The sequence below is a fragment of the Monopterus albus genome, unplaced genomic scaffold (assembly GCF_001952655.1).
Source record: "Monopterus albus unplaced genomic scaffold, M_albus_1.0 scaffold28.1, whole genome shotgun sequence".
Lineage (NCBI taxonomy): Eukaryota > Metazoa > Chordata > Actinopteri > Synbranchiformes > Synbranchidae > Monopterus > Monopterus albus.
Window position 1 is genome coordinate 797,893 of NW_018127908.1, and position 26,859 is coordinate 824,751.

At 39.9% G+C, this 26,859-nt stretch overlaps 1 protein-coding gene across 1 annotated transcript in view; it reads left to right on the forward strand.

Annotated features, from left to right (window-relative positions):
- Positions 1-6,704: 6,704 nt before the first annotated feature.
- Positions 6,705-26,859, forward strand: part of kcnab1b (potassium voltage-gated channel subfamily A regulatory beta subunit 1b) — a 35,450-nt gene continuing 15,295 nt past the window's right edge. Inside the window, exons 1-8 of the mRNA XM_020595883.1 lie at positions 6,705-7,147; positions 7,770-8,336; positions 18,554-18,597; positions 21,916-21,953; positions 22,597-22,676; positions 23,164-23,208; positions 24,812-24,856; positions 26,448-26,491. Of these exons, the coding sequence (XP_020451539.1) occupies positions 8,122-8,336; positions 18,554-18,597; positions 21,916-21,953; positions 22,597-22,676; positions 23,164-23,208; positions 24,812-24,856; positions 26,448-26,491 (511 nt within the window). The 5' untranslated portion in view covers positions 6,705-7,147; positions 7,770-8,121. The remainder of the gene's footprint in view (positions 7,148-7,769; positions 8,337-18,553; positions 18,598-21,915; positions 21,954-22,596; positions 22,677-23,163; positions 23,209-24,811; positions 24,857-26,447; positions 26,492-26,859) is intronic.

Here is a 26,859-nt window from a genome sequence, read left to right on the forward strand (position 1 = left end):
CAACAACCTAGATTATAGATTTTAAGAGGACGAGAGTGTAGATAAATTTTTGCTGCAAACCAAGACTGAGCTGAGCCTTGAGAGCATGAAGGCATTTGCATGTGACTGGCCACAGTGTTATCCCACTTTGAGGGTCTGATTCTCGCCTTGCTGCTTGCAGGAGTTAGATTGTGCTCAAATGAGGATGAGTCACTTGGGTCTTGGAAGGAACAGTGAAGAAAAGACCTCACATATCCAGGGACTGAAATAGACTAAATGTTCTGTCTGCCTCTCACGCTGCTCAGTGAGTGAGAAGACACAGCAGACACACAGAGGTGCTGTCAGCTCCCAAACATTCATCCAACATCTTATCTCCATTTTCAGCCTATATACTCGTACACTAGGTCTGTGAAATAGTGCCTGGTGTGTGTGTGTGTGTGTGTGTGTGTGTGTGTGTGTGTGGGTGGGTGGCCTTGTTTTTCAATACTTGGACAAAATCCATGAGTTACTTTCTTTGTGGGGACCGGAGGCTGGTTCCCACAATGTAGTTTGTCAAATTTTATGAAAACAATGGGGTGTAAGGTTAAAGCAAGTGTAGGAGTTGATTAAGTGTTAGGGTAAGTGTCCTGGAAATGAATGTAAGTCTATGTAGGGACCCCATAAGTGACAAAAACAAGGATCTGTGTGTGTAATATAAATCTGTTTATATCATCACTTTGTAGCATTACGTTTGGGTACAAAAAGCAAATCCCATAATGTAAATGTAAAATTTAGGTTAAGCTTGGGTTAGGATTTGACAAGTAGATTCTATGGTTAGGGTTTGGTTAAGGCTCTAAGAAATGAATGTAAGTCAGTGTAAGGTCCTCTGAAGGAAAGTGGTGCTTTCTGTATTCCTTCTGTCCACAAGAGGGCAGGACGTTACAACAAACCAAAGAAGAAAAGGGTTTCCATAACTGCATGCATATGTATATGCTCTTTACACTACTATATTTGTAGTCTGGCATGATATGAGAAACAGTCCTACCGTTTTACCTCTACCACTCCCTCTGTTAAATTGTGCAGGCAAATGATAAAACCTGTCACTGATTAACAGTAAACAATAGTTTTGCCAAACAATAAAGAAAACAGTCATTAAAAATTCAAGTATATTTTTGATTTTGTCTGATTACATTTGTTTTAAAATGTGGTCTTTGAAAGCCATTTAATATTCTTAAGTTACTGTTATAAGTACAGGGTTTTACAGCAAAAGAAAGTACATTTCAATAACAAGACATTGGGTTACATGAAAACACAACCATAGCAATGTGTAGACAAATTACTAATTTACAAAACTGAGTTAAAAGCAGCAGTAAAATATATTCATTGTGTTTGTTTTACCCTGCTAAAGGCCAAAAGTCAGATCTGCAACTCAAAGGTTGAGCAAAGTTGTGTCCACTGTGGCTACAAGTGATATTTGCATCACACAAATTGACCCATCATTGTATTTATTTTTGCCAGAGCAGACTAGGTGTTTTATATGATCACATTTACAATTGTTTTTTTATTATTATTTTTCTCAACTGCAACTTGGATTGGCTGTACATACAGCAAAGGTATCAAGTAGACAGAAATAAAGCTACGGCTTTGCTTGGCTTCTCTCACTGGCGCCACCAGGAGCTCAAACAAAAGCTGCCTTTGTCTTTTCATTTGTCAGTCATCTAAGAATAAAGTTGACATCACAGGTATGGCACAAAGAGATGTTTCTGCCCCCCCTCACTGTTATCGTCTTTGATACTGTTGGTGTGTTTATCTTCTTTGCCTGTGTCTGATTGTCCATCTCTCTTGTTTTTGTTTATGCACGCTTTGTTTGATACATCCATGGAAATATTGTCAGGGTGTTACTCTAAATCACACCGCGGCACGAGCAGCATTGCATTGCACTTACATGGAAGCCAGCTCGTCTCCACAGGGCAACTAAATATATTTAAAGTTTTAGGTGTTCATTCAACGTGTGGGACACGAGTGACATACACATGTATCTCAAGACAGTCTGCACCGAGCTCCCTGTGCCCAGGCAGAAAGGGGTGCCGCGGCTGGACCGCTGTCCTGGTTTAAACCAGCAGAGGCAGCTGGCAGGAACCAGGGTGTACCCCTCAAATCTTTCAGCAAACTTTGAAACCAGCAGAGCACGAGAGCAGCAGAGTTTGGAGAAGAATGCTCATGTGCATGGCAATTTTCTTCAGGCATCTGCCCAACACTATGCCAGCATGGTGTACAGGTAGGATATTTTCTGAAAAAAAAAAAAAGATTCATATAAATATAAATGCTGTGAATTCGGGCCATGCTGCATTGCCTCATACATTGATGGCGTTTGTAGCAGGACATGTATACATAGTATACAGACTGCATAATCTTGGGTTATCATATTGATGTCACATGATGAACTGCAACTTATTTGGTATGCTCAAATAAATATGGATTTAGTCTAAATCCAGATGGGTCAAACAGCCTTTTTCATTTATAACAGTTAAAATCTAGTGAAAGTAAGGATTAAAGTTTAATTCTGCTCAGCAGGGTTCCTGTCCTGTTTATATACTGAAGGCTTTCCATCTGCTGATAAAGGAGAGTATAGTACAGGTGTGTGAAGGCACAGTAGACACTATAATGTCTTCAGTGGCTTTGGCAGGTTTTAGTAGTGTGGAGCAGCTGAGGATTTAAAAAAAGAATAAAGTAAAGGCCTCTTGTTTGAGCTGATTGTCGTAGAAAGGGAATAAGCTCTCAGCAGTAATGATCAGGTGCTATATCATTAAATGGAATGACACCTGCTGTAATTGTTATTTCTGAAATGTGCAGTTTAGTATTATTTGGCAATGCTTTTCTTTGTAAGTTCAAAATGATTTGCATTTGCCACCAAATTCTCATTCTACCTCCTATGATTGTGTATGTGTCTGTGTGGAGTAATAACTGAACAATAGAGTGCAATTAGCTGTTAGAGCCAAATAAATGTGCCATATTTTTTGATTGTACTTTGACTGTACATGAAACAATGTCTTAACAATCACTTGTTTGAACTGTATACATGACATTAAAAAAAACATTTATTTGAGCTGGAGTCCCAACATAAAATCATATAAACAATATACAATGGACACAACAATGAAGTCCCTTTCCTAATGTATATAGGTCCTTCCTATTCCATGGAATGCCTCTAACCTGACTGGATCACTAAATGATAATTTATTAGATCGGGTTTCTCTGAGACCAGACTTCTTGTTGTCTTCCTGACATATAAGCAACATCACCTGAAGTTATTCTACACTGCTCAAAGAAATTAAGGAAACACTTGATCATCACATTATAACACCAAGACAGTTAAACTTCAGGGATCAATCTGTCCGTTTAGGAAGCACAAGTGATTGTGAACCAGTTTCAATGATTCTTTTTTTTTTGTGCTTTAAGCCAAACACACTTCTGTGTCACACTATGAGTTGCCATGATAAAATTCACACAGTTTGGATGAGCTTGTGATTTCAATTCTGCACTTTGATTTTCAGTGTGATTTTGAATACAGCCCTCCATGGGCTGATGATTTTGGCTTCCTCCTGTTCCTAGTCTTTTGGTTGAGTTAAATTAGCCACCTTGCTGGCAATAGCTACATATATTTAACAAACAGAACCGAGAGTGGTTTAAATCTTCTAGCAACTCTTCTTCTAGCAAGAAAGCAAAACATACTACCCAAATTGTCAGACTGTAACATATTATAGCCTACAGTATGTCGATTGTTTTATCTATACAGTGTGCAGACCTATGAGTATTATCAGTCTTCTCAACTAACAAAACTAACAACTTCCAAAATTTAGTTGGAAAGTGAAAAAGAATATTTTTCAAACTGTTTTGTTAATGGTAACCCTTTCCTGTGATATACAGACAACAAATCAGCCAAGTTCTTTGCACATAAAACATAAAACATGCATGTAACACTGTTAAAAATTAAAGAACATAAAAATATAATTTGTTTTATTGAACAAATAAACACAAATATTTAGGGAGCTATTAGCTTAGACAATTTTGCTTCAATAAAACTCCAGAATAGCTTGTAAATCTTTTTTATCCTGAGGGTGAAATTCTGCAGGTACACGAACATTTCATCAATACTAAATCTATGAACCACTGAGTGCTTCAACATTAGAAATAAATGAATCTGCCTCCACTTTCTGCAGTCATTCAGTATATAGCTATTACTGTATGAAGCCAAATATCTGCCAGTGAGATCCATTAGGGTCACAAGGCATCTGTAGGTGCTATCACAGTAAAGACGTAAGCATCCATCACTTTCATCTTATGCATGGCATTCTAACTGAGATTAGATTGGGACAGGAACTGGCCTGATAATAATGCTGACACTGAGAAATATAATGGGAGCGGCAGAAACGATGATGACAATAATAAGATTTTTTTGTCTTTGCGCATGTTTGCTGGCCCAGAGTGGAATTTGTAGTGCTTACTGTAATAATCATGACCATTACATTGTTCAGTCTTCACAGAGTCTGTACCACCTGATTAGGGAAGAGTAAACAATGAATCCTGGCTCTATGGTGCTGTACTGTATGTGCAGTGCATCACAATGATGTGGTCCCAGACAAATCTACAGAATGAGGGGAACGTGTATGGACTTGGAGGGAGAGGGAGAGAGAGAGAGCAGCGTTAAATGCTGATTAAGAGAGGAGAAATGGGAGAGGGGTGAGAGAGAGTGGGACTGCTGCAGCAGTGATGTCACAGGCAGCTTGGAAAGGTTTCCCCCCCTCATTATCTCTCATTTTCTCTACAGAAGGTTAGCGCTGATAAGGAAAACTATCTATTAGACATTGAATAGTCTTTTGAACATGTCAGTAAAATGTGAAATACAACATTTTTAGACTGTTAACAGAGCTGTAATTATATTACATGGAATTTAACGTTAGCACAGGCTTTATTTACACAGCAGTGGCTATTATAATGTGAGGATAATCTTAGTTCTCTTTATACACAGAGCATTTTGGTGCTATTGAGCCATGCTAACAGATGTTTCAAACTATGGGAAATTCAGTGTAAGGTTACTCTGAAAGGATTTATCTGACTCCTCACTGCAGCGTCACGGTCAGTTTTGATACTGTATGTGCAAACTCACAGTATGGAGGTTGTGCTGTATAACTCCATTATAGGTTCTTACTGGAGCAATTAAGACAGATTGGTTTTCCTCAGGGTAGCAGTGTTCCAGTCCATTGGGGATTCCAGCTGAGGACATATAACGGTTTTAGTTGAGGCTTTTGACTGGCACACTTTAAAATTGGATCAACAGGGAGGAAGTTGTAGCCCAGAATGTGCTGGTGACATCAGAGGAACATTTGTGACTCTGTCCTGCAGTGCAGTTACCTCTCCTGACCATTGCAGAACAGCTTCCAGTTTTGGTGAAGGGCTGTGTGATTTAAAAGGCCACTCTACTGATTTTACAGTAGAGAAGTACTACTCGGGCTGTGAAAGCATTTGAATAATGCCTTCAGAGCCGTGGAGGTAGTTTTCCACAATCTGCAACAATGACCTTGACCTTGATAATATCATCAGGGGAATGTCTTCTTCCAAATCCTTGACAGAAAGCATTTAAACATGCAAGGTTTAAAAATATAAAACTATCATGTTACATTCTGGAAATTGTAGGATCTTGCATTTTTACATATTGACCCATATTAAAGTATAAGGCCAGTGATTTTTTTTAATGTCACTTTCGACAAGTTGCATGCAGACTGAAAGAAACATTTTTTGTTGGATACCTGCACCTGTAATTGGTGGCCTTATATGAATTTATTTGGCCAATTATTGGATATATTTATAATAGGATCTGGTAGTATTTTTCTGGTTTCAATTCCACAGATGTTTCCACCCACACCTGAGTTAAGAGGTAGTCGGTAGTCATTGTTTCATCTCTGTTGGTCTTATGCCAAGAAGTTGGAATAGCACTAGTTTGGACTTAAGTCTTTAGCATTACAGTTTGAATCGCCAACAACCAACAACCACCCTGAGCTCCTGCTGAGCCAGCCTCTGCATCATAAATGAAAAGGCCCTAACTGATTGTTACCAGTGTATTCTGTTCTGTCAAATCCGAATTACATGAACATAAACTGCAAGATTTATGGATGTTCAGTGATCTATGAATTCCTACACTGTCACATTACTACTCACTGAGGAAGGAAAGTAACACAGTATGCTGCCTGAACACTGGTTCATGCTTTATTTCACTATGCCACTTCAGCTGGTTTGTACTTAATGTCTTGTCTAGGATGTCAGTGTCAGAGTAGGTGTTGAGCCTGAAGCCTGAAATCAGCTATAGCGTGCAGTACAGTAACAGTGCATAATAGAAAATGCTTTGAAATTATGTCATAGCTCAGATTGAAAGTGAGAGCTGACTGCATGATGTAAAGAAGGCATGTGCTGTAAAAGCAAACAGAAAGTAAGATGATGAATTGCTCACCTCCACAGACAGGTGAAGCATACCTGTGATGTTCACATGCAGGTCACTGTAATCAGCCACAATATGCCACATCAAGCCTAAGGTAATTTTTAAATTCACACACACACACACACATTATATCAATCAGCTCCCTGTATTTCCATTCAAAAGATATTTCTCTCTCTATTCCTCTCTCTCTCTGAGTGTGTGGTGCTACAGTGAAAAACACTGCAGTTCTTTCAGCCAGTCAGTCAGAGCCAGTAAGCTATACACAGTCTCTCTGCCCTCATTCAGTGCCTGGCTCTACACTCAACACGCGCTGTTCCTCGCCTCCTCGCTGCATCTGTCCTCTACTCCCTGAACTGAGGTACCATGCATCCTCCATTCTCCTCCTCCTCCTCCTCCTTTCTGCTTGTCTGTTACCATTCCAGGGTCCCTTTATCAAACAGAGCCTTCTTGCTGCAAAGTCAAGGACCATAAAAGGAGGACTTTAGAGACGGGACAAAACTGTTTGCCAGGTCTGAAGACAGCTGCTGGAAGCGTTGCCACTGCTTCTGTTGGGATGCAGATCTTTGTGGAACCTCTGCTTGCTGTTTAACACCGCTTGATTCCTGGAAAAGTTGCAGGAGGGCATACATGTCCAGAATTTAATTTCGCCTCATCCTCGCTTCTCAAAGAGCACTGACAACTCACTGTGCATAAGAGGTGAATTTGTGTTTTGTGTGTTTGCAGTATGTGTTATAAGTAGATACAACTGCAGTCGTTTGTCATAGAAGACTTGTGAACGTTTGGTATTTATTTGCAAGCCTTTGCTTTACTGTGATAGCATGGCTTTAATTTTAAGAAGTGTGAGTAGGAATTTGTGACTGTATGTATAAAGTGTCAGAAGCACAGTGTAGTGGTGCAGTGTTACTCTCATCACTCCGGGTGTTTGACTAAAAGGCTTAGCCTCGGTTAGAGGCCGTGGCTCCCCAGTCACCCACAACTCCTGGCAGCCTGACAGAAGCTTCTAGACACCTTAAAGAGAAACACATTAAAAGAGGCATTAGAGGTAGGCTCTGTAAACAGAAATGGACTAATCAGAAATGAGCAGCAGACGGAATTTGAGCTGAAAAAGTGGGAAAAAAGAGAAAAATGAGATGGAAACACTACATTTTTTGCAAGTCAGACTTCTTTTTGGTTTAGGAGCACATATTTTCTCTTCCAGTAGCACCTTTAACCCTCACCCTTCTAACAAACACAAGTGCATTCCTTTTTCTCATTGGATAACTCTTTAATTCTCCTTCATCCTTCTACCCTCCATCTCCACCCTCTCTCATGTTTTCAGGTGCAGTCAGACCTGCTCAGGAACCCTGTCTCGACTCCTCACACACTGACCAGAACTGTCCTGCTGCTATGTGCAATCTTTATATAACACCGGCTTGAGATTCTTCTCTCAAAACAAGCTGAACAATCTTATGCTCTCATCATTCCTACTTGTGATTTCCATGTGAGATTCAGCAGCACCGAGCAGAACTGGCCTGGATCACTGACTTTCAACTTCACATAAAAACAAGGACAAAATCTGGGTTCCAGGTGCAGGAAAAACAGACTGTTCAGTACCATAAGGACACACACACACACACACACACACAAAAAGCCTTGTCTTGGAGCAGCTCAAGTGGCCTCTGCCATCAGCCATGCAGGTGTCCTTTGCATGTACAGACCACGGGCTGAAGGTCCCGCGTAACGGTGAACACAGCAAGCAGAACGCCACCAGCCTGAACACAACCAGCCAGGCCCGCACTCGCTTCCGCACCGTGGCCCTGATAGCTCGCAGCCTGGGTTCCTTGACCCACCGCTACCACCACAACCTCAAGGAGTCCACCGCTAAGCTCACTGGCATGAAGTACCGGTATGTAGACTGACATGATGATAGAGACTGTGTAAGAGAGTATTGAATTAGACAGAGGAGGAGTGTTTAGTTCATTTAGTTTCTCTCTTCTGTCCAGCAAAACTAGCCACAGCTGTGGATGTAAGCAAAGCTAAAATTAATGAATGAATATGAATGACAACATAATTAATGAGCAAATGGTAGAAGAATTAAAAATGAGAAGGCTACATCAATTAAAAGAGCCCTGAAGGAGACAATGAAGATACATGAGCCGTGACAGGTGATGAGTGGGTTGGTGTTTGAGCATCCCTTTGTGTATGTGTTAAAAGAAACGAGATATTTTCCAAGATTTAGATTTTTTGGCTAATTAATCTGCTGTAATTATTCCAAATTAATAGTGCCTGTAGAGAACCAGGATCTGCAGCAGTTTACATTGTCTGGAGTAGAGTGGAGTGGTGACATACAAATACAGAAAAGATAATGTTCTTCAGACACACAGAAAAGCTTTTTTAGCTAAAATGCAAACCAGTTTGAAACGCACATGAATCTTCCTCTTGGCCAAAATGGTAAAAACAGTGATTACACCTATCGACAGTAGAACAGTAGAAAACAGTATTCTATAAAAGAATTAAATGACCATCAAGTACATGGAAAACACCCCCGACAAAGAGGTTCTAACATTATGAGAATAAAACAATAGAATCAAGCCTAATAACCATAGACGTTATTAAACAAGTGGCACTGAACATCTGTACCAGCTGTTTGTACTGACAAAATCTGTATATAAAGAGGAGGTTTGAGGAGTTTGGTGACAAATGTGAGATGTTGTAGCACAGTTCGTATACCAAAGGAATAGTATTGGAAATTTCACCAAACACAGATACGTTAGAGACAAGACATGGCTTTTAATCTAGCCTGTCTGAATTACCTGGAATTTATAAAGCAAGTTTAATATAATAAGAATAATATCATTATTGATGGTAGTAAAGCAGTTCAAGACTAATGCACATGTGAAATAGAGATAATGGTACCAATAAAATATATAAAACCTGTGAAACAAGTGTTATGGTGAAGTGCACTCCACATAACAAAACACCTGACTGTATCAATCCTGAGGTCTCTCGTGAGCTTGGTCACTACATCACCATTATCAGCTTAAGAGTCCAACACTGCCACATGCAGTTTTTAATAAGTGGCCATGACCATAGAGTACATTCTGGAAAGTGCAGTAGAGCTCTCCATGTGTGACTGTGTGGGAGTTGTAACAAGGCTGGGCCAAGTAAACAATGCGTTCTTGTTTGAGTGAGTGAACTTCCTCAACCTGGGCCTCAAGAGCAAAATAGTGTTAGCTCACTGGAGAAGATGACATCATCACTTACAGTGTCAGGATCCAGAGAGAGAGAAAAGTTGGAGTTAGAAAGATATCAGATATAAAATCAGATACTAAATGAAAGAGAAAATTGGGGCACTGGGGTCAGTTCACAGAAAAGAGGCAATTAGCAGAATCTGAGCCAATTGGATGTGGGGCAGCTAAATGTGAAAAGTGTCTGCTTGTCACACAATCTCATCTCGTTTCCATAACAACATTGAAATGGCCATCTTCAATCTGTTCTCGGCACCAAACAAGCCTGATGACTCCATTGTGATAAAATTTTCAGCTTTAACAAAAGAATCTTTCCATTAAGTGAGAAAATAGATTTTGAAATTCTATTGGATCCTTCAACTATTCAGCTCATTCAGAAAGTTACAGACAAAAAAGCCACATTGCTTGTTCCGCTGTTGTTTCCATTTTCCTTAGACAGACACTGTTTTTGGGGAGGGTTGTAATATGAAGATTTGCTCATTCTTGTAGCTCTTTCTAAGAACAGGCGGAGGGTGTTGGCAGTAAAGCTTCCTCCACACCCGCAGCAATTCACCACTTTTAACCACAGAGAGGCAAATTTTGGGCAGAACAATATCATCTGTCACATCCTCTCTCTGCTCTCTGTAAGGCTGATGTTGTCTCTTTCCATCTCTTTCTCTGCTGTATCTCACATTTTTTCCAAACCTCTGACTCACCGTTATTCACATAAAGTAAATAACTTTATCACTTTGGATGCCATCTGACAAGGAATCTCTTTCTCTTGAGGTGAAACCAAGTCCACAGCTAAATCTGTGTCACACATACGCTTAGATGTTTTCTCTGTGTTAAATGCACTGGCACACCGCATTACATACATGAGTGCATGTTCGTGCACTTGACATGTGTGGCACTGAGGCGCTAAAGCAGGAAATATCTGAAGGTGTAGCAGGTTGAAGCAGAAGCTTTAGTGTGCAGACTGAACAGCAAAAACTAATAATACCGCCATATGCAGCATTTTAGTTGTCATAGCAATCCAAATATAGAGTAGTTGCATTACTGGTGTCCCCTAGTTGCAGTCTTCCATGGCCATTTGTGCTCTTCTTGCTCTTAAAATAACAATTCCACAACCATCTCGCATACAGGCCAAAATATTTGATGTAACAAAACTGTTGTTGTTGTTGGTTTCAAAAAGTATGCAGATTATTTCTGGTTCCTGGTAGGGAGCCCCTGGTCGCATGGACTATAGCTCATAAGGGTCATTAGGCAGCAGAAGGCCTTTTGACAGTACAGTTCAGGGAAGATTCCGGTTGGTTGGTTCAGAGCTGTGCTGCAGCTGGGCATGCAGCAAATCCCTTCGGTTGGTTCCTGTAGATGCAGGTTTATCACTGGCCAGCAGAGAGAGTCCCTATGTGCTGTGTAGGCTAAACACCTGTGTATCAGCATCATGAAAAATGTGTAAAGCATGCACGTAAAAAGATTTTTTCCCCCTTATATAATAGCCAGAAAATGTGGTTCATACTGGGTATTTATTCCATACTTTGTGTTGCACTGCTACAAACACTTCAGCTGGATGACAGTTCTGGAGGAAACTGTCAGAGTTTCCAACCCATTTGTTTGTGTGAAGCAGCCATTCATGGATGACTGCTGCTTCTCTAGCTTGATCCTTTTAATTAAAAATCACTCCCTCTTCTGAGTCTTAATATACTGGTGTTAAGTGAGTTTGACTAAATACTGTAAATTCTCCTGAGTCACCTTAACAACAAAGCATAGATTTGTTCTGCTCAGCCCTCTAATGTCTGGAATTTGAATGTTGCTGGTGACTTGCCTTATATTATTGTCACAAAGTGGGAACGTGGTTTGTTAGTGTATGTTAAGGCATGTATTCAGCTCAGTCACAGATACTTTCCTTACTGTAGATTGGAAAGGATTACTCCGCAGATTCGTTTTACTTGTTAAGCAGCAACTCAGCAAGAAATCTGAGTATCTCTTTGTGCTGCAAATCCTTCTGTGGGTTTAGACAAGTTGGATACTTGTATTTGGAGAATACACAGGAGCCTGCAGTTTTTAACAGATACAGGACTGATGCAACCCCTGCTGCATCAGGTATTCTGCTGCTGTGGCACTTGTCAGAGATGGGGGCACCATAAATCATAGTTTGCTTGGCTGTCCCTTTCCGCATGTTTATATTTGTGCTTTGTATTGAATTTTGAGCATGTGTGAGTGCACATGCAGGTGTGTTTGTGCATACATGTGTGTGTTTATATGACTTGATGCAGCCCATCATGCTGCTTTCACTCAGCTCACTGAGTTTTTGTTTTTGCCCAGTTTGTCATCATACACCAAATTCTTCAATAAAACAGATGCAGTTTATGTTCCAGCATCATTTACTTCAGCTCTTGTCTCAACTGTTCTGCTGTGATGTGTAGTACTAATAACATGAGCCAGGCTACCTGCAAACCAAACAAACCCTCAAGACCAAAAAACTGCCCAGTCTCATAGTTAAACAGCAGGAAGTGCACATGGGCTTCACATTTTAATTAAAGGTGACAACTAAAATGGCTTTCCATAAGCATAATGGTTTTATAATATTGTTGTTTTGGTTTGTTCGTCTTAAATGGTCTCTGTAAAAAGACTGTTATCATAAAGATAATTAGAAGTACAGAGAGAAAACACTGTTGTGTGTATATATAAAATAACTGTAAGCTGCACAGCGAGGCTTGTTGTTTGATCTAAACAAGGGAAAACATCACACGCCCAAGCAAGAAATCTATCTGTGCCATCTTCACCTGTCTTTACTCACAGTGTAGGTTTGTCAAATGTCACTGAAAACATAAAATTTTCCCCCAGAGGTGCTGTAAAGTTTTTGATCTGCATCAGAAATGAGGGCTTATCGGAGAATACAGTAGTGTGTAGATATCTAAAGCATATTGTCCGTGACTGTTATTACACCGTGGGGTTTTATATTATCATCAACTTTGGTATACTATTTAGTTTTGTTTGCAAAAACAATCATTGAGCCAGATTTCCTCAAGAATGATTTCAGAAATATTTGGAAATGTACTTATTATAAAAATAACATTTCATTACTTAATAGGACTTCATCTTGATGCACACCTGCGGACAGGAAGCTATACCAACAAAGATATCGTGGCATACTTTCTATCAGTTTTGTATGAAGGTATTCTAGTTAACGTGATGTTTCTTCCACATTGCTGAGCTCTCTCTGATATCCACAAAGTACTGAATCAACCACTTCTGCCCACATGTTTTTCAATACAAGATCAGCCCACAGGCCTAAAATACAGTTATTCAGTGAGAGCTTCTCTCCCCATTTAAATTACAGTTTGGAAAAAGAAATGTCAAAGCGTTTTTAATAACCAATCAGAACACAGCAAAAATAACAGTATGTACATACAAAAGAGCGTTTGTGAAATGAAAATGTTGAAACAGTGGTGACTTCAGCCCTGTGGAAAAACAAAGCCATGTACAGACTGACTTTTTATTGCACACACACACACACACACACACACCAACAAACACGAGCATTGCACATAGCGCTGTAGGGGGCTGGCTGTCATTTCTAATTTCCCATTCTGTGTCATAAAGGATGCTTTATCTGTAGAGGTTATTGGAGCTGCTTAGACTTGAGGCTTGAACTTGCAACTCTGCAAGGCTTAGTCTGCTGCTAGTGTCTCTTACTGTTTCTCTCTCTCCTTCACTCCCTAAAGCACCATCTCCTCCCCTTTTCTGTCTATAAGGCCTAGAGCCTTCATCAGCAATATTTCTCCCCCCCCCCAGCAATTCAACTGCAGCTTTTTCCTTCATACTCAATCTCTTCATTTTTTCCCTCAAAGTGCTTGATTTCATGTCCTTACTTTCTTCCCACCCACACATGCCCTTGCTTTGATATTTTTAGAATATGACCCTCCTTTCTTTCCTGCACTGAATTATTGTTGATAACAACATTATAGTTGCCATCAGGAAAGCTGTGGGAACAGAGGAGGTAGGTGTTTTCTAATCCCATCAAGGTTGGTTTGTGCGAGTTTGCTTTGTCTATATTAATCCCTAGTGAGTGAGGAGTTTGTGTTTATTCAAAGCATTTACAAATGCATTAACTGACACAAACTGATTTAAAGAGAAACTAAATGATAAGAAATGCCCTGATGTGTCTTTAGAGGGATCTAAATGCTTTCCAGAAAAAAAAAAGCATCCTACCACAGCAGGAAGTCACTTCTCCAAAAACGTAAGCACAACATATCAGCCAGATGTTCAGCTGATAATTTTATTTCAGCTAGGGATACACTAAGAATAGAATATTCTACATATAGCAGCAGTTTGCAGGAGGTTCATGAGTGGTGACAGGTTTGTGTGCGGGGACCTCTTCAGATGATTCATTTGTCATTTTACTTCAGGGCTTCTTTTGGGCGCCATCCAAGCATGAGGGACCGAGCCACACTCTCTGGCTCGCAAAGTTGTTTATGTGCAAGTGGGTATGGACAAGATGTCCGTTCTTTAGTGTGTTTATTGTACCATTACTTGTGCCTCTGTACCCTGGCAGCCCTATTTTTCCACGCTGTCTCCCACGTACATAAAAGCAACCATTTTGTCTTAAACAAAGTTGTTCCTTTGTTGCAAATGACACGCTGTAATGCCCTGAATCATTAGCTTCCTTAGCAATGTGCCTCCTCTGGCACCCACTGCTCAGATTTGGACAGATCTATTATGTGCTATGGCAGGCTGTGTGTGGTTAATAGTCTCCGGCCGATGCTGCTGTTTCCTGACTCCCCAAAAAAACACTGTGGACAAAAATACAGAAGCGAGGCGGCTTCTCTAATGGCTGAACATCAGCTTTGTGTTTCCCCCTGTCATTTAACTTAGGGAAGTTCTCAGAATAGTCGGCTTTATTTGGAAATGGAGTGTCCCTGCAGATTTGTTTGTTGTGGAGACAGTGTGTGTGTGTGTGTGTGTGTGTGAATGTGCCAATATAGCAATGAAAAATACATCAGTGAAGACCTAATACACATTCAGCTATTTATTTTCAAGCATTAAGAAGATGCTTTACTCAGGGTGCCATAAATGCTGACGTGAACCACATCACTATCAACACTGAACCACGTCACTATCACACTTCTGACCTACAGCACAGCCCTTCCCCCACACCTTCATGGATCAGAGCTCCCACAATATAATACTTTTAATATATGATATAATATCCCAACTCCTCCACCATATCAAAGACAAGAACACATCCCACGATTTGTAACTGCAGTAGGATCCTAGTTTTCTTCTGTCATGCTATTACAAGTGTCTTATTTAAAGAATCCATACATTAATCAAGTGTTTATGTGTAAACACTTTCATTTATATGTGTTCCTCCTTTAACCTGGCAGCTTGGTCAAATTACTGACTCGGTGACTGATGCTTCCTTGTTGGACGCTTAATTGAATGGGCTTAGGGCACGGACAGATTGCACAGGCTCAGATTAGTCTGCCTTGATCGATGGGGACACAGACCATTGGTTGTCAGGCATGAGAAAACAACTGCTGGCATTTATTTACAGCATTCATTTGTTTTAACAAATAAAGTTCTACAAACCAAGCAAAGGGAACAATCCCCACACCATAACTGGAGTTTTGTTCTGTGTCAAAAAATAAATATTTGGACACTGAAGATGAAGCATCCTACTTGTGATAGCGATGTTGTGTGTACATGCTACCTTACTGATTCAGTCAAACAAATACTGTGCTTCACTTTCAAAGTGTTTGCTTCAGATCATTTGGCTGTTTTCTTTCACCTACAGTCCATCAGTGGTAGAAGAAGTACTCAGATTCCTTACTTAAGTAAAGGTATCATTACAACAGTGTAAAAATGCATATGATATTATGGGATTCTAATTACTGATGCATTATTCTGTTCATCACATTTAATGTTGCAATTTGTAAAAGGTGGAGCTATTTTAACTGGCTTACTGTATGTGCTTACAGTGCCTTGCGAAAGTATTCGGCCCCCTTGAACTTTGCGACCTTTTGCCACATTTCAGGCTTCAAACATAAAGATATAAAACTGTAATTTTTTGTGAAGAATCAACAACAAGTGGGACACAATCATGAAGTGGAACGAAATTTATTGGATATTTCAAACGTTTTTAACAAATAAAAAACTGAAAAATCGGGCATGCAAATTTATTCAGCCCCCTTAAGTTAATACTTTGTAGCGCCACCTTTTGCTGCGATTACAGCTGTAAGTCGCTTGGGGTATGTCTCTATCAGTTTTGCACATCGAGAGACTGAAATTTTTGCCCATGCCTCCTTGCAAAACAGCTCGAGCTCAGTGAGGTTGGATAGAGAGCGTTTGTGAACAGCAGTTTTCCACAGATTCTCGATTGGATTCAGGTCTGGACTTTGACTTGGCCATTCTAACACCTGGATATGTTTATTTGTGAACCATTCCATTGTAGATTTTGCTTTATGTTTTGGATCATTGTCTTGTTGGAAGACAAATCTCCGTCCCAGTCTCAGGTCTGTTGCAGACTCCATCAGGTTTCCTTCCAGAATGGTCCTGTATGTGGCTCCATCCATCTTCCCATCAATTTTAACCATCTTCCCTGCCCCTGCTGAAGAAAAGCAGGCCCAAACCATGATGATGCCACCACCATGTTTGACAGTGGGGATGGTGTGTTCAGGGTGATGAGCTGTGTTGCTTTTACGCCAAACATAACGTTTTGCATTGTTGCCAAAAAGTTCGATTTTGGTTTCATCTGACCAGAGCACCTTCTTCCACATGTTTGGTGTGTCTCCCAGGTGGCTTGTGGCAAACTTTAAACGACACTTTTTATGGATATCTTTAAGAAATGGCTTTCTTCTTGCCACTCTTCCATAAAGGCCAGATTTGTGCAGTATACGACTGATTGTTGTCCTATGGACAGAGTCTCCCACCTCAGCTGTAGATCTCTGCAGTTCATCCAGAGTGATCATGGGCCTCTTGGCTGCATCTCTGATCAGTCTTCTCCTTGTATGAGCTGAAAGTTTAGAGGGACGGCCAGGTCTTGGTAGATTTGCAGTGGTCTGATACTCCTTCCATTTCAATATTATCACTTGCACAGTGCTCCTTGGGATGTTTAAAGCTTGGGAAATCTTTTTGTATCCAAATCCGGCTTTAAACTTCTCCACAACAGTATCTCGGACCTGCCTGGTGTGTTCCTTGTTCTTCATGATGCTCTCTGCGCTTTAAACGGACCTCTGAGACTATCACAGTGCAGGTGCATTTATACGGAGACTTGATTACACACAGGTGGATTCTATTTATCATCATTAGTCATTTAGGTCAACATTGGATCATTCAGAGATCCTCACTGAACTTCTGGAGAGAGTTTGCTGCACTGAAAGTAAAGGGGCTGAATAATTTTGCACGCCCAATTATTCAGTTTTTTATTTGTTAAAAAAGTTTGAAATATCCAATAAATTTCGTTCCACTTCATGATTGTGTCCCACTTGTTGTTGATTCTTCACAAAAAATTACAGTTTTATATCTTTATGTTTGAAGCCTGAAATGTGGCAAAAGGTCGCAAAGTTCAAGGGGACCGAATACTTTCGCAAGGTACTGTATAATCTGAATTACTGCTGGCTAGCTTGTGAATTTTCCATCCAAGGCCAGTAAAATTTCATGATTATGCTGTAATCTTTGTATTAATCTGCTTCTAAAAGGTAATTAGTAACTAAAGTACTGTTTTTTGCCTCTAAAATGTAGTGGAGTACTATATTTGATCTAAAATACTGTGAAATCAAAGTATGAAGTAACAGATAATGAAATACTGAGGTGAAGTGCGGATATATCAGAACTGTACCTAACTAAATATACTTAGTTACTTTCCACCAATGCAGTCCATGTGTATGCCAGTGAGGGAAGACGCCAGTGGAGGCTGGAAGCAGAACAATCTGGTCTTGTTGCTGTTTTCAGTGTTAAGTCATTCAAAGTTTGTGCCACATGACTTCCCCTCTCAGTTGGACTTGATGCAGCACAAATTGCAAAACTAGATGTGAGGTGGTGGGCTGATGCTGTGAGTCGAGGGTGGCAAAGAGTCTGATGACTTTGTTTATCTTCCATTAGAGTCAGAAGTGCTCTATTACATGGTCGTAGATCAGCTGGATGTAAATGAACTCTTATAAAGAATACATGTCATTGTGCAGTTATATGCACAGTAAGGAGGGAAGGAAAGAGAGTGTATGTGTGTGAAGCCAACTTGAGAAACAAAATACAACTTTGGTGCTTATGAGTATGGTTGTCTGAATTTTGTGGGGTAACTATAATCATAAAAAGCTTGAGGACTGACGTTCTCCCTGCTGTAATAAAACGCTGAAGGCTCTGAGTATGAAGAAGCAAGTGAGAAATGAGAGGGGAGAAAGAAAGGGCAACACTTGTCAAAATGTAGTGGGCCAAACTTCCCACACTGCTGCAGTACAAACAGTAATTAGATTATTTTTTGCCCTCTATAGAGGGCCTCTGTTCTTCCAGAGAAGGTGGGATTCATGTTGATAGACTAAATCAACTTTCCTCCCCTTGTACTCGTTGAATTCTGATTTATGATTGCAGGTGTGATAAAGGTGACCCTCACATTCAGTAATTTTTCTCTCGTAAGAAGCAAGAAGTCATTGTTGTTATTAGACCCTGCAATTGCAATGAATTGCTTTTTGCCTACTTTGTTTGTGCCATTAAAAGCAACATCGCTGCATGCTGTTCAATGTCAGTATTTCGAGTTATAATTGGTCAACAATGAAGATTTTGGCTTTGTTTAGGTAGAACATCTTTGGGAGCCCATGGAGAAAGTCTCGTAATGCAATCACATCAGACTGATGACTTAACAGTGGTTTTGTTAGTCATTTTCTGTTTTTCCTCATAGGAACCTGGGGAAATCTGGGTTACGTGTCTCCTGTCTGGGGCTCGGTGAGTACATGTAATTAGCAAATGTCTAATGATTTCATAATAATCCAAGTGCAAACTCGGCTCATCTGTGCGCATAGAGAGAATGTAGAGCCAACAAAAGAGCCAAGCCAAAGGGGATAGCTTTTTAAATGTTATTATATCAGTTCATCCTACTCTAAACCTCATACATCATTAATACTGTACATACAATATGGAATGTTATAAAATATAACGCTAAGCTGCAGAACATTTGTTCCCTGTTTAATATTTAATCAATAGCAGTAGTTACAGGAATCAAGTTGCTGAGTTATCACACATCTCCAGTGCACACCAATGGGTAAATACTCACATTTGCTTGGTTGGACTGATTCATTCAATAAATCTCGTGTGTGTGTGTGTGTGTGTGTGTGTGTGTGTGTGTGTGTGTGTGTGTGTGTGTGTGTGTGTGGGCCATATCTTTACTGTTTGTGTGCAGGAGTATATGTGCTGTGGCCAAGTTGCCTGATGGGGGCGTGTCTCTGAAGACAAAATCACTTGACAAAAAACAGAAACAATACAATGCTGCACAGGCCCATAGCAAATAGTGAGGCACTAATGATTGAAAATCTGTGAATGAGTTAGTTAATTGTCTCTGTCACATATATAAGAACATTGATCAGCAAGTAGGAAGAGTAAAGAGGAGACCATTCTTCACCTTAGAGTAATTTGATTCAAGCACTGATATTGGCAAGCGTTAGCCATGCAGTTGTGCCTTGAGGCAAACCATTGATTTCTTGCTGTGCCAGTTTTCAATAGTCAAAACTATTGACTGTATATATATGGGCGATGCATCACCACTTCTCTCCACTATGCAAAATGAAGCAAAAATTTTGTGAATACAGTGGCTGCCATTTTGATATTTTGCATCCAGATTCTGCGTAGTTGCAGCTGAGTAGCTGATTGAAGTATCAGGCCATCAATCAAAGCTGTCAAATCATCCAAAATGCACCCTTTTTATGTCAGAAAACAGTTTATTAAAAACAACCTTACCCGAACTTATCACTTTTACACACATCAGCAAGATATCTACCAAAAAAAACACAGAAATCACCTCTGTGAAAAATATATTTAATTTGTAATGTTAGTTTTTGTATGGCTCATGTTCCATACAGTGACATGGAGGGGGCAGGATTTATAGTTTATACTGCAAGCAGCAACCAGGGGGCGATCGACTCACAGTGGCTTCACTTCTGGGAGCTGTCATGGCATCCATATTTTGTACATTCAATGATCAAAACAGGTTGCTTTAGCATTAGATTGTACATGGGTTTCTGTGTTATAACATTTTAACCACATAGTCACATTTTAAAGAAATTCTTTGACAGTTTGAATAAAACATATTCATTTCCTTCAGAGTTAAAAGAAGAGGAGTGATGCCACTGTCACATCAATGTACTAAGCAGGAGCTATCACTAGCAGCCAGTTCACTAGCTTAGCAGAAAGAACCAGCTAGCCTAACCCTGTCCAAAACAAAATCTGCCCTCTAGCACCTCTAAAGCTCATCTGTTAACACATTATTTCTCACCAGTTTGATCCTGGGTTGCATGCATTAAAAAAAACTATGTAGCAGAAACTAACTGAAATGAAGCAGATAATTGAATTACCAGCTTAGAAAAATTAGCCTGAGCCTACACCAGTCTGTTTTCACTTCTGCTGCAGTTGGCTGCAGATATAACAACAGCTTATGCATTATTTCGTATTGGTTTGAGATAACAACAAGCTGTGACAGGCTTAGGCAGCAGAAGGTAGGGAGGAGAATATACAAGTTCTAAGAAAAAACTGTATTCAGTCTATGACGCTGTTTGGTGAAAAGGCTGGAACTGTTTCTTACAGCTGTCCAGTCTGTCAGTGCATGTATGGATTTGTTTGTGTGTGGATACTGTAAGATGACTTCACATGACCTGAGACTAAACTTGATTCATGATACATAGGTGTTCATTTATAGCTTCAACTCTACTATTACCTATCACGCTTCTTTTAACTTGTGACAGATGGCAGGTGCTGGATATTTGCACAAAACCCTTTGCAGCTAGAAGGAAAGAATGAGGAAAAAAGAGTAAGTCAAAGGATTAAACATACTGTACTTCCATAAGAGTACTTCAGAAATGCAGTTTTAACATGTTGAGGGGAAAACCTCATATGAATCCAAGTGCCTGTCAGAAGAGACCTCCACAGGACAAAGTCTTATTTATTTACTCTAGCAATACATTGATTCCTTCCAATAGATGTCCTCGAAACAGAGGAGTTCACTCAAAACTGGTCAATTTAGCATTTGTTTCAAAATGAGTTTCTCTGTTTCACTGCCTCAAATGTATAGTCACTTCCCAAATGGGCAGCTGATACAATATAATCCAGACTAAAGAAATGAGTAAGACCAATAAAAAAAACATACCAAGAAAGCATAGGACTAACCAAGACACACAGTGATAGTAGAGATTATAAATGTCCAACAGTCATTAACTCACCTGTGAAAGACCTGTACACATTAAGTCCTCAGATGGTCCAAATCTATAATAGTAGGTTTATGCAATGTTTCAAGAATTTTCAGTTAAACTTTTTCCCCCTCGTCACAGAATATGTGAAATGAGTGCATTTGAGAATTGTGGCAGAATATAAAGGAAGACAGATTTGTCTACTGCACTAACTAACCCATTTACTGAAGAAAAGAATGCTTAAGCCAAGTAATAAAACATGCTTTCAAACTAAACTGAATTTCCCCTATGATGGAGCTCCTGCCATGTTAAAATAAAATTTAGGCAATAAATAATAAAACCTGAACATGACACAGAGTAGCTGTCATCAGAAAAGACAAATTCTTTTGTTTGCTCTTGCTGCTGTGCAGGTTAATAATGGATGGTCGTGATGCGGATCTAGGAAGTATGATAGCTCTGCCAACAAGATTTATATATCAACATAATGTAAGAACCTCTTCACAGGACCAAACACCTAAAGCTGCTATGTTTAGAATTAAACAAAATTCCCCAAGCAGTTATATATCAATATAAAATAAGCATAACTGAACCAGTTCCCTCCAGGACTGTGCTTGTCTACATGCAAAATCTTGCTACAGCTTTGAACATAAGACACAGATTTGCCATTAAGCCTGTTCTCCCCATACTCAACCCTGACATTTAGCTGGTGCGGCTTTAAGACGAGCGTTCTGTCATTTATCCATGCCAAAATGTCAAGGTAATTATAAATGCACAACTAAAATGACTTGTGAGAGCGGTTTCACAAGGAAAGGGTCTGATGTGTTTTATGTTTGTTCAAAAACTCTGACTGCAACGTTTCCTTCAACAGGCACATGGGTTACATTTGGAGGTCAGATCTCTGATGAGGTAAGATATGTCAAATCCATCATCCAGCTCATCAGCAGATGTTGGCTTTCATTATTATAGAGCCCAACAATACAACTAGATACTTTATAACCAACACAGGAGCTATTTAGTGTAATTGAATGTAAAATTGTGTGAGTGTGAGTCGATCATTGAAATCATTCCAGTATTAATTTCCCAATATCACACCAGACTGTTAAGTCCTTGTTGGCTCTCCCAAGGCCAAGTGGCCAGGTCTTCTTCCAACCTGTCACAAGTTATTAACCAGAAAACCTCCTCCAGCGCCTTGAACCAGAAACACTTACAGTAACCGGGGATGGCTCACCCCTGCCTGATGGCCACAGGGATTAAGTGACACACACACACAGCAATAAGAAAAAAATCACCAAAACAAAAGAGTAGGTGAGCACAGAAAGAGAAAATCGTCATGACGAATTGGCCTTTCTATGTACAGCTCTGAACAAACTGCTGCAGGCACAAGAACTAGGTCAAAACAGTCTGGGAAATGTATTGAGCAGTAAACAACTTTAATCAACCTGTACAGTTTCAGGGTGATTTGTACCTCGGTGGCAACGCATCACATATTAGCTGTGTTTTATACGTCACTGAAGTTCATGAGTGGAAACCCTTTTTTTGCCTTTGTCAGGTGGCAGAGCAGCTGATGACTATTGCCTATGAGGGTGGGGTCAATCTGTTTGACACAGCAGAGGTCTACTCCGGGGGAAAGTGAGTAACATCGCTGGTTTGTTGTCTATCTCACTTCAACAGAGCACTGGTCTTGTCAGATTGTTTCCCCATAGGACATGAGATCTTAACAAGGTTTTGCCCCAGACCAGGAAATATTCACCTGAGGAAGCTAAAAATGAAAGCTAGCCATGACTCCAAAGTGATTTACATAATCTTATTCATCACTGGAGGCTCCTCATTACATTCACAGCCCAATCTACTGTAACTATATAGGCCGAGACATTATTCTGTGAGTAATGTGGGACACATTTTACCTGCATTGGGATACATATTAATTTCAAGGTTACTGGTGAAGTTCAAGCACAAAATACAGGAGGTGTTTATCTTTTATCTTGTTCTCCTTTTGATTTTTAATCCAGTATTCATGCTGTAGATGTGTGGCAGATAATAGTCATGATAATATGCTCTTAGAGAAATGACAGTATGAGATGTAATCATCATCATCTCACTTGTTTTTTCTTTTCAGAGCAGAGATAATCCTGGGAAATATCATCAAGAAAAAGTGCTGGAGGTAAAGTATTGTTTTTAGTGAAAGTGAAAGACTCTACATGTGTTAGGTTTAAATTGTGCATGTGCATATGGTATAGACTACATGATGTATCTAATTTCATTCATATGTCATTGCTGAACATTACATTCCAAACCCATTTGCATTAATACGATACCATAACTGCCTCCTCTCTTCTCCATGAGACTTTGGAGCCTACCCTGAAGGATTTGTTGCCCTTCAACATGAGCATTAATGAGGTCGGATACAAATGCTGAGTGATAACGCTTGGTTCACAGCTGGTATACTGATTTATCCTTGATAAGGTATTAGGTCAGGGCTCTCTGTAAGACTGTCTGGTTCTTTCATCCAGAAAACCAAATATTTATGGGCCATACTTTTTGTATGGGGATACTGTCATGTTGGAACAGGAGAGCTGCTGCACAGTATTGTCTAACACAGCTGTTCCAGTTCTTTTTTAGCTCATGTGATCCCACATCACAGGCACTAACCTTAGTCTTGGCAAGAGGTATGAAGGTTTTGTTCACCTGAAAGTGTTTTACAGGGTAAAAGTATCCAGTATAAAAAAAAAATAAAAGCAAAATATTAGATAAAAAGTTTTTAAAAAGCTAAGAGCCTACTGCCATGCTAGCAACTCTGTGAGGCTTTATCAAAATATACTAACTAAAAGCCAAAAACATCAACCTGCTGGAGGCAAAATCAGGTGGTCACAAGCGTAATTACCACTTATACTCTGGGGACCATGAAAATGAAGTTGTTGAGACCAGTCTGGACCAAAGGGGTATACCAAACGACACATCTATGTCTCCATCTATGGAACCATGCTGCTAGCATGGCTGAAAATGAACAGAATGTTTTTCTTATTCCTTTAATTAACTTGTGATCCCTCATTTATGTTAGAACCTCTTGAAGGGTCCTAAACTGAGATTGGGAGCCACTGGTAAAAACATTTCTGTGTGCTACAGCATTAAAATTGGACATTTCTGCTTTGAAGTAGACATACAAGTGAGCTGTGGTGAAATAAGGTGACCTAAGGTGCAGAATGTGCATCCATCTGCCCACATAATTGATTCATTATCTAAAATTGAAATATATATATTTTTTGATCATGCATGCCTGTGGCTCACAGCTGAGTCAGCAAGCAGGTGGCAGTGAGTGTGAGCACCACAGAAAATAATATGTTTGTATCAGTGCTGCATGCACTGGCACACTGCAGTCATGAGGCTCAGTATGTGTATCATCCTCAGCAACTCATGCCACCTCTGTCTGCCTTCACCTCAAGTCTGGATCCATCTCAATTATTAATCAATTTTACTGTGAGGGAGTTGTCTTGTTCGAGCACAGAAAAGGAGTCACTCTGATTCTTTGTACTAGATAAGTAGCACGTTTGATAAAGGAACGCAGCCGAGCTGCCACTTCACACTGCAGGAGAAGGTCAATGGAGGACATTTCTATCATCATAAACAAAATCAAACATGGTAGACACATTTGCAAACGTACTCACAAACACCCACACACTGATATGCTGACATGCATACATCTTTTTGAGAACTCTTTTAAAGTCCTTGTACATGGCCTTTTGAAGTGTCTCCCTGTCTTCCAATAGGAGATCCAGCCTGGTGATCACCACAAAGCTTTACTGGGGAGGAAAGTAAGTGTGTGTATGTGCCCAGAGTTCTCATTCTCAGATGTTTGGGCTAACTCACACGCACACAGACACAGCCCCCAGTCACTTCTCACCCTTCCTCAGGCCTTTTTGCCAAACTGCTAAGAGTCATATTTCTCCAGTCACGCTGAAGTATTCTGGTCTCAATCTGCATTAGTCCATTCTCTCTGTCTCACCAAAGTCCAGATGCTCCTAGTGAGGGAGGTAGAAGCTCTACCACTACATCCACATCCTTCTTCTTGTGCTCGTTTTGTGTAGATATCTGAGGTAAATCATTAGAATAGGATAGTTGTGTACACTGGTGAAAGGAACTACGTACATTACTTAAGTACAATTTTGAGGTATCTGTACTTGAGTGACATGGAACTACTGAGGAGAGACAGCATGCCTTTGTGTGTGTAATACATTACTGTTGCCCAAAGCAGGCTAGAACTCCTGAGGAAGAAGGTGCAGAAAGAGAAAGTGTGGAATGAAGCAAAGAAATGAAAAATAACAGGCAACTGAGCAAAAAGAAAAGGTAGGAATAAAGTGGAAAAGGAAAACACAGGGACAGGAAGTCTGAAGGTGGCTGTGAAGGTGAGGCCATGGACAAATCACTCAAGCACAGTATGTTCATTTTGCAGATGTTTTGGTTCTTACAGCCCACGTTTTCACTTGTTCTGGATTACTTTCACCAGAGTCAGAGTCATTTTCTTGAGGGCAGATTTTGTTTTGGACAAACTGACAGTCATGCTTTAGCAGCTAAATAGCCAGATATTTGTCTCAGCAGCTGGTAGGAGAGCAGAACAGAGCTAACATAAGAGCAAATATTGCACTTAGATTTATTCAGGCAGCCAGACATGCAACACCAGATAAATGCTAATATTCAAAATAGCAACTTGATACAGTGATACTAATTTTGTGTTTATAGCTTATTGCATTTGCTCAACAAGGCCAGATAATCAACAAATGCAGTTTAAAGTTTATGTAAAAAAATACCACAATAGCCTACTGCATTATAAGTCCCGCATTCAAAAGTGAACTTTATTTAAAACACAGATATATTAGCTACATAATGTGAATAAGCATCAAAAGTAGTGAATGTGTCTCTTCAGAGTTCTATGAATTTGTCATTACTCAGATTAGTCAGATAAAGAACAAGTACATCAAAACATTACTTCAATAAATGTACATTATGTTCCAGCTTTTTAAATTATAGTACTGTATTTTCTTTGAAACAATATGTCTATGTAACCTTCTTATACAAGCTCTCATTTTTCAACCAAGTGGTTGTCCAGTTTTGGCACAGATATACAGTATTTTCAGCTGCACATCACCAACGCTAACTGGGTGGCCACACAGTGACAATACTGTAAGCCAGCTGTGACCTCTGAGATCTTTGACATATAGTTGTGGGAACACTGTGGAGCATCCAGTGGGTGTGTTTCTCTTCACTGATTTGTAGGTACTTTGTTATGCAGTGTCTTGTTTGGCATGTTTAATAATCTGCCTCAATTCCCGAGAGCTGTGCATATACAATGTGTGCATGAATGTGTATCAAGACTCTTGACATGCACTTCTTTCCCTCCTGTTGCAGAGCAGAGACAGAAAGAGGCCTCAACCGAAAACACATCATCGAAGGTAACAGGTCGATGTCTCCTCCACTTTGTCCTTCACGTTACCACATCACTCAGAGCCCACTGCATTCATCTAATCTCTTTCTTTTATCTCCTCTCTTCACCCTTTCTTCTCATCCAAGTATCTTCTGTCCTCTTTGATTTTTCTCAGTATGGGCACTCAGCTGAATTCAAAAGTTGTATTAGCCAGTGGTGCATAAAACCATGATAGATGTTTTGTCTACATGCTCATAGTTGTAACAGTTGTACCACAGAGCTGCCAAAAACTTTGAACTATCCTCTGCTCCACTCTTTTAGACATTTATATTGACGTCTTTACTGCTCCTCTTGTCTGTTCTATGATTTTTCACATCTTCTACATTTTCAAGTCTT